This window comes from Equus quagga, chromosome 15 (genome assembly GCF_021613505.1).
Source record: "Equus quagga isolate Etosha38 chromosome 15, UCLA_HA_Equagga_1.0, whole genome shotgun sequence".
Classification (NCBI taxonomy): Eukaryota; Metazoa; Chordata; class Mammalia; order Perissodactyla; family Equidae; genus Equus; species Equus quagga.
Genome location: NC_060281.1, coordinates 32,845,444 through 32,853,548, shown reverse-complemented (window position 1 = coordinate 32,853,548; position 8,105 = coordinate 32,845,444). Strand labels below are relative to the sequence as shown.

The window sequence follows — 8,105 nt, the reverse complement described above, 5'->3', positions numbered from 1 at the left end:
ACTATTGTAAAACAGAAGGCATGTAAATCCATCCTTCAAGCAATATTAACTGGACATGCTCAGTGGAAACCAAACAGTGTAGAACAGAAGCTGGAGTGCAGTGCAGACACACTCTCTGCACAAGAGCCCTGGGTGGAGCGGGCACTGGAGCTCTGGCAAAGGCCCCTGAGCATCTCCCAGTGATGATCTGAACTAGAGAAGTTCAATTCGAGGGGCAGTTACTAGATTCCTACTGGACATTAATTGAAACTGCCCTTATGACTGAAAGACATAAAATAACCTCGAATGTGAAATACCCACGTTGTCTTGGAAAATGTCGGAGAAACACTCATAGAGAGGACAGTGCCCAGAAGAGTTCCATTAAAAAGTGGAAATGGTTTATACAGGATCATGCTACCAGGGAAATGCAGGAAGGATACACACACGAGCAGGGAGCCTCTTTTGTCCTACATCTGACTTTGGAACTGCATGAGGAGCTGCTGGATTCTATCGTCACTTGGACAATGTCCTATAAACACCTCTCAACTGACCTACACAGAGCTGCTTGGTTTATGGATAGCAGCTCCAAGGTGAGCAGACAACATCTTCTTTGCAGTCACTGTGTTTCCTCTCTCTTCCCTGGAGGATCTGGGGAGGAGGGGTGGGGCAGGATGCTATGCAATCTTATTTTTCCCAAGTGGAGAGGAAGTTAGTATGATTATATCTCTACGCCACTTTCTTTTTTCCTAGCCAATGCAGTGGTCTCAGGACAGAGATGCAATGACAAGTGCCAGAAACAGGAATGATTCCTAAGCAAGAAATTGTAACTATATTTTTAAACCCCTATGTCAGAATTCCTAAGGACCTAAAGGAGGAAGTTCCTGCCTTCACCCCATCTGACAGTGAATGGGGTGACAGTGAATGACGGCTATATTTCCTTGTGGTCAGCCTACTAGTTCTGTATCTACGGGACCCTCTCTTCTATGAATGGGAGTGGACTGAGGGAGAGGGATGGCTAGACTAGTATTGCCGCCTGTGGCACAGCAAGCAAACCTAATGTTCTTTCCAAAGATATAGATGTTTGGTAAAAATGGAGAATAGAAACACTAGATGAGGGTAAAGGAATGAATAGACGTTTTATGTAATGAAAGAAACCCAATATTACATTAACACCTCAAAAGAGGTCTGAGCAAGAGATGATATTGTCTCTTAGCTCAATTATCCAGATGCCTGAATGTGTGAAGCCATATATTGCTGAGACCATTTCTGCTTCTGGAACCAGACAAGATGGAAAGGAAGCCTGCAAAGCTGAGTGACTTCACTCTGCGAGACATTCTCATACAATAGGATGATGGACTGGACTAAATGTTAATGACTGAATGGGGCTCTAGTAACGTGCCAGCATATTTTAACCATTACCAATCCTTTTGATATAAGGGGGATGTAGTCGAAGACTAGGGGGTGTCCTGTGGTATAATAAAAGTCTTTGTCCCTGGTTCCTGGCATAGAGCTCCTAAAACCCTTGGAATCTCCTGAGTGATGAGAGTGACTTTGGTATGCTAATGAGATGGCTGAGGTGTCCCAGATAGCTTGAGGATGGGGGCTGTCACCAGAAAGAGCCCAGTGACGAGGGCTGAGCACCAGCAATTGCTGTGGGGCTTCTTACAAAATACTCAGACCTCTCCAAGACACACCATCTCAGAGTATCCACCAAATAATCGCTTATTTAAGAAGCCCTACACATGAGGCTGATGCCCTGAGGCTGTTGAGAGAATCCTAGTCTACATTCTTGCTACTAAATATATTGTCTGAAGACCAGCAGCATCAGCACTGACCTTGTTATAAACATAGAATCTCCAGACTCTGTGCTCTCCAGTTGTACTCCAAACTCTCTGCATCTTAACGAGATGTCCAGGGGATTCCTGTGCACAGGAAAGTTTTGTTCTTCCTGGTCTCCGTGCCTTCTGAACAGAGTGTCAGAACTGTGCAGTCTGCCCTGGGTGTGTGGTCTGATCAGATCCCTTACCACTGGGGGGGTCCAGAGTTCGGTCCTCGTTCTTTTCTCATCTATAGCCATCACTCCCTTAGTGATCTCATCTGTTCTTAAGTCTTTGAATATCATTTATATGGTGTCACTTCCCTAATCTATTTCTACAGCCCAGACATTTCTCCTAATCTCCAGACTCATCTATCCAACTGCCAACCTTCTATCTCACTTGTTTTTCTAATAGACATCTCAGCTCCAACATCTCAAACCAAATGCTCATAACGTTTCTCTCAAACATGCTCCTTCCATAGTCTTCCCCAGGTCTGCTGACAGCAACTCCATCTTTCTACTTGCACAACCTGAAATTCTGGGTGCCCTCCATGACTTTTGCATTCCCCAGATTAATCCATTAGGAAATGCTGCAAGGTCCATATTCAGGATGTATCCAGATGCAGTCACTTCCCATTCTTTCCACCCCTCACACCAGCAGAAGCCGTGGCCACCTCCAGCCTGGAACCCTGCCCTGGTTCCTGCTGCCTCCCTAGGGCCTCCCTCGCCCTTTGCCTCCCAGTTCTGCTCTCAGCACAGCAGCCACAGTGATCCTCTAAAGGAGACGTCATACCACGTCCCTCTCCTGCTCTAAACTGTCGTGTAACTCCCCATCTCACTCAGAGCAGAGGCGCAAACTCTTCTAACATCCTCCAGGCCTTTATGGTCTGGCCACACCTCTATCTCATGTCGATTACTCTCTGTTCCATCTATACTGGCCTCCTCGCTCTTCCCAGAAAACACAGACACACTCCTGTCCTAGCGCATCTGCACTGGAGGTTCCCCCACCTGGAAAGAACTTCCCCCAGACATCCTCGTGGATAATTCCTCATGTCCTTCACATCTTTCTTCAAAGCACCTTCCCAGTGAGGCCCCCACTGACCACCCAAATTAAAACAGCCATCTTCCCTGTGCCCACCACTACCCTCTGGATCGTCTTCCCCAGTGCATTTTTGCCATAGCACTTACCACCTTCTATCATAAACATTTTCCTTATTCACTATGTTTATAGCATATAGTCTGTCTCTTCCCACTAGAGCATATGCTCCACAAGGCCAGCAAGTATTCTTTTTTCACTTCAATGATTTTTCCCAGTTGCAAAAATAGTGTGTCATACATCCAGCACACAACCAATTTCTATTGAATGAATGATCAGTGTAGAGCACCTCCCTATTCTAAATATAGTATCTTTATTAATGTAACCTCAGACCACATGCTGTTTTGTGGCAGCTACAGCACAATGTACACTCACCTTGACATCAATGCCACCTGTACTTTTCTCACAAGTACTGTTCTCCCCTCCCCCGCTCCATCTCTCCCTCCCACACCAACCCTCCTGCACACCACAGCACACAATTACATTTCTCTCTTCAAAAAACAATGATCCTTGACCTATGGATGCTATTTTCCAACCAAATATAAATCTAAAGTAGACTCTGCTTTTAAATCGTGCATTTGGACTGGAGCCAGCACTAGGATGACTGGAGCTAACGTCCGAGAGAGATGGCAGGCTGCAGAGGAGAAGAATCCCAATATGAACTCATCTAGGATGAGAAATTATGGGATCCCACTTCTCTGCTCATTCCAGAATCTCGCTCCTTTGAGAGGTTGGGGAAAGGTGGAAACAACAATCAAGCCCTCAAAGGAGAACAGAGCTGGACCAGTCTGCAAACTCATCTCTGGACACCAGATGCCTGTGTGCAGGGCTGCCTGGTCCTGTGGGGACAACGACAGGCCAAAGGACCCCTGCTGCCGTCAGAGACAGGAGGCACCTAGAAGAGAATGAGACATGAACTCATACACAAGAACAAGAACAGGCACAATCCTCTACAGAAACAAAGAAACAACAAGTAAACACCCAAAAGACAGGGGCTGAGGGCTGGACCCAGACCTGAGCCTAGGCTGACAAGACCACCTGAAGCCCCACTGCCCACAGTCTCCTGGAGACACAACAAGGCCTGGGTGATGTCCCTGTCCCTGTGATCACAGGTCCTCATGGGACAAGGTTCTACTGAAGTGACAAGAAGAAAGGAGCAGAGGGATGACCCAGCCTAGGAGTGACCATGTCAAAGCCCACGATGCACTGCACACTGAGTGGACACAGGCCCCATCCACACTCGACTCCTCACAGCCTTCTCCTGTCCCCACCTGCAACAGAACCAGCACAGCGAACACAAGAATTCTGGAAGGTTCTCATTGCTTCCATTTATTTCCTCTCCTAAATTTTAGAACTGTTATTTAATTAACCTATCAATCCTTCATGGCAAGAATTTGAAAAAACAAACTTGTATACAGATCTTTATTTGCAATTAAGAAGTAAGAAGCTGCAGCTCAGGGCAACATGAAGTAAAGACAGGGATGGAGATGGCCCAGCCCCACCTCTGCTGGAACAGGAAAGTCAATCAGGGAAGAGAACACAAGTCAGTGTGGGAGGGGATCACGGGGGAGACCAGTCTACCCACTTCCTCACACTATGTTAATAGGAATGCAGACATATTCAGGCACCCTTTGCAGAAACAAAAGTCAAACGTTCTAGAAGTCACAATGGCAGGTAGGATGGGAACAAATCTTGCATCATTCACTTCCCACAAGGCAGTTGTCCTGTGCTATGGAAGAAAATAAGCATGAACAAATTTGAGTCAGTCACTGTAACTGGTGACATTCTGAACAGCCCACCAAATGCTCAAAATGTCCCAGCCAAAGAATCTCCATAAGCCTGTCCTCTCCCCTCTGCCCCAACCCCTCCTCACGTCAGGCCACGAGACTCTCACCTGTCTTGACAGACTGTTTAGAGCCCTGGGCACTGTTGCTGTGTGGAGTACAACAAAACAGGACACGGTGAGAGTCCACAGGAGATGAGACTAAAGGAGGAACTACCGGATGGGTGAGCTCCCCCCATGGGCTCCTGTCTACACTATCCCAAAGGTCTGAGGGATCAACCCCCGTCCATCCTTACCTGCAGTCTGAGAGTAGCTCTACGCTTTTCTACCTGTGAGAAGAAAACATGCTGTGAGAAGCAAAGAAAAACGCAGGGCCATGAGGTACTAAAAGAACCCCCTAGTCCTGTACCCCACAGAAGTTTCCAGTATGGGATTACAGACCCAGGGCAGGATCAGGAAACATGAGGAAAGTACATGTGTGGGGACTGGACCAACCACCCTCCTGGATGCCTGTCCTCAGCAGGGACCTTCCCCTCTGTCCTGTGACTGCTAGGAATGAGGTCCCCATCACCAGACTCACCAAGGTGATAAATTTGTCCTCCATTTTCATACGTGCTTTATTAAAGAGTAAGTGTTAGCAAATAGGGCTCCAGATGGGGAAAGCACATGTGACTGTGGATGGGACTTGCCATTAAGGAGGCAGGCAAACTTCTAGCTGGGCTTGAAACTCTGCAGTGGGACAAGAAAACTCAGACCACACCCCTCCCCTACCTGAGCACTTCTTCCTCCAGATCACAGCTCCAGCCATCACAGCTCCAGTGACCACAAAGAGAACCAGACCAGCAACGATGCCCACAATGGAGATGGTGGGCTGAGGCAGCCGTTCTGGTAAGAAAGGGGAAGGTGAGGGCCCTGACCCCAGCTCTCAGCCCTGACCCTGCTGAAGGTCTCCAGAAAGGCTCCTGATTTCCCTGAGAAGAGGCTCTGAGCCCACGGCTCCCTCCTTACCCCATCTCAGGGTCACAGGCTCAGGCAGCCCCTCGTGCTGCACATGGCACGTGTATCTCTGCTCCTCTCCAGAAGGCACCACCACAGCAGCCCACTTCTGGAAAGTTCCATCCCCTGCAGGCCTGGTCTCCACAAGCTCTTTGTCCTGGGTCAGGTCCTCCCCATCTTGGTACCAAGTCAGGGTGATCTCCGCAGGGTAGAAGCCCAGGGCCCAGCACCTCAGGGTGACCTCATGGTCAGAGATGGGGTGGTGGGTCACATATGTCTTTGGAGGTTCTAAGGAGAAGGATCAGAAAATTCAGCAACTTTGCATCTGTGTGGGCCACTGAAGCAGTGGTCATGTGACCACCCTGAGAATGGACAGAACAACTGGAGTGAGGGAAGGGAACACAAAACCCAGACACCAGCCTGGACGCAGCCTTCTGAAATAATCTCCATTCTTTGGAAAATTCAAGAATCAGGTTGAGACACCCCAGGTAAGAGGCAAGTTTCTGAGGGGTAGAAAAGGGATTTCTGATCCTGACCTGAGTGGAGACTGAGTGACTCAGGAAAGCTGGAGTCAGCCCTCAAACACATTGGGTATGGGGCAGAGAACAAGGCCTGGAGAGAAAGTCCCCATTGTTCCTGGACCCACTACCACAGTCAAAGGAAACTAACTGCCAGTTATTTCAGGGATGGCTTTCCCCCTCCATTCCAGAGAGACTGCCTCCCTTAACTGACCCTGAGAGAAAGGAGGCCCTCTGGCCCAGTCACGCTCTGATACTAGATCTGAAAACTCAGGGAGACTCAGTCTCCAGACCCACGAGATGGGCGTATTCAAGCGTCATTCCATGGTCCTCCGCTCCGCGAAGGAGGCCCCCAGCCCGGAGGGAGATCAGGAGTCCCGCGGCCCTGGCCCCTCGTACCTGCGCGGTGCAGCGTCTCCTTCCCGATCTCCAGGTATCTGAGGAGCCACTCTACGCACCTGCCCTCCAGGTAGTTTCTGTAGATCTCCGCCTCACCGGCTTCCTCCCACTTGCGCCGGGTGATCTGAGCCGCCGTGTCCGCCGCGGTCCAGGAGCGCAGGTCCTCGTTCAGGGCGATGTAATCGTCGCCGTCGTAAGCGTACTGACTGTACCCGCGGAGGAGGCGCCCGTCCGGCCCCACGTCGCAGCCATACATTTCCTGGAGGGTGTGAGACCCTGACCCGGCCCCTGAAGTTAGCCCCGTCCCCACCGAGGAAACCGAAACTGAAAATAAAATGGAGAAAAGTCCCTGCCCACCCTTCCTGGGTCGGGGGCCGGGCGGGTCCCGCAACATAGGGATGAATTTCAGACGCGCAGACTCGGGGAGACCCCGGCCCGTCCGTGGGGATGGGGGGACGTCACCTGGACCCGGGCCCTCTCGTCGCTCATCGGCCTCGCTCTGGTTGTAGTAGCTGTGCAGGTTGTTCAGGCCCACTCGGAAACTCTGTGCAGTGTCCTTGATGCCCCGCGTCTGCTCTTCCCAATACTCCGGTCCCGCCTGCTCCACCCACGGCGCCCGCGGCTCCATCCTCGGACTCGCGGCGTCGCTGTCGAACCGCACGAACTGCGTGTCGTCCACGTAGCCGACGGCGATGAAGCGGGGCTCCCCGCGGCCGGGCCGGGACACGGCGGTGTAGAAATACCTCATAGAGTGGGAGCCTGGGGGCGGGGAGGGGCTGAGACCCGGCCGATCCGCTTCCCGGCGCGGGTCCGGATCCGAGGGTGATGGGGCCGGGAGCTGGGAGGAGACTAGGGGGCCGTGAGACGGAAAAGGGGAGATGGGAGACCCCAGTGGGTGAGAGGAGGGGGCGAGAAAAGGGAGGGGTCAAGATGGGACCCGGTTGGGAGGTCTGGGCTGCGTTCCAGGAGACGCGCCTTTCCCAGGGGGCCTGCGCCCCTGCCGCGCGGTCCCCTCGCTCCGCCCCCCGCAGAGGCCGTTTCCTCCCGACCCGCACTCGCCTGCCCAGTTCTCGGTCAGGGTCAGGGCCCCCGAGAGCAGCAGGAGGAAGGTTGGGGGCCCCTTCCCCCGCATCCTCGGGGTCTGGGGAGAATCTGAGTCCAGGCCACAAATGGCGGTGACGCTGATGAACTTCTCTACAAACCCGACACGCAATGGGAGTGAGAACTGAGGTCATGTCATGAGTCTCCAGGCAGAGGAGGAGCTGACGCAGTTTGTGAGAGGAAGACATGGCATGAATCACATGGATCCCCAACACAGAGCTTCTCTACCCCAGACTCCGCCCTCGGGTCTGAGACCCCGAGAGCCACGTCCGGGGACCTGGGACTCTGCGCTGACCCCTCTCCTCCTGCACCGAGAGCTCTTTGTCGCCCGATCTCCCTGAGTCCTGGCCTGGGGGCTGTCTGAGGAAACCAGGGAGAGACCCCCAGGCTGGGCTCAGCCCCTTCTCCTCCTCTTAC

At 51.9% G+C, this 8,105-nt stretch overlaps 1 protein-coding gene across 1 annotated transcript; it reads right to left on the bottom strand.

The window, feature by feature from the left end:
- Window positions 1–4,299: 4,299 nt before the first annotated feature.
- Window positions 4,300–7,799, bottom strand: LOC124226412 (HLA class I histocompatibility antigen, A alpha chain-like). Its single transcript, XM_046639669.1, has 7 exons — window positions 7,647–7,799; window positions 7,050–7,346; window positions 6,588–6,863; window positions 5,683–5,958; window positions 5,446–5,559; window positions 4,971–5,003; window positions 4,300–4,620 (listed from the first exon to the last, which is right to left on the bottom strand). The coding sequence occupies exons 1-6, from the start codon at window positions 7,717–7,719 to the stop codon at window positions 4,990–4,992; spliced, it is 1,050 nt and encodes a 349-aa protein (XP_046495625.1). The 5' UTR covers window positions 7,720–7,799; the 3' UTR covers window positions 4,300–4,620; window positions 4,971–4,989.
- Between the last annotated feature and the right edge of the window lie 306 nt (window positions 7,800–8,105).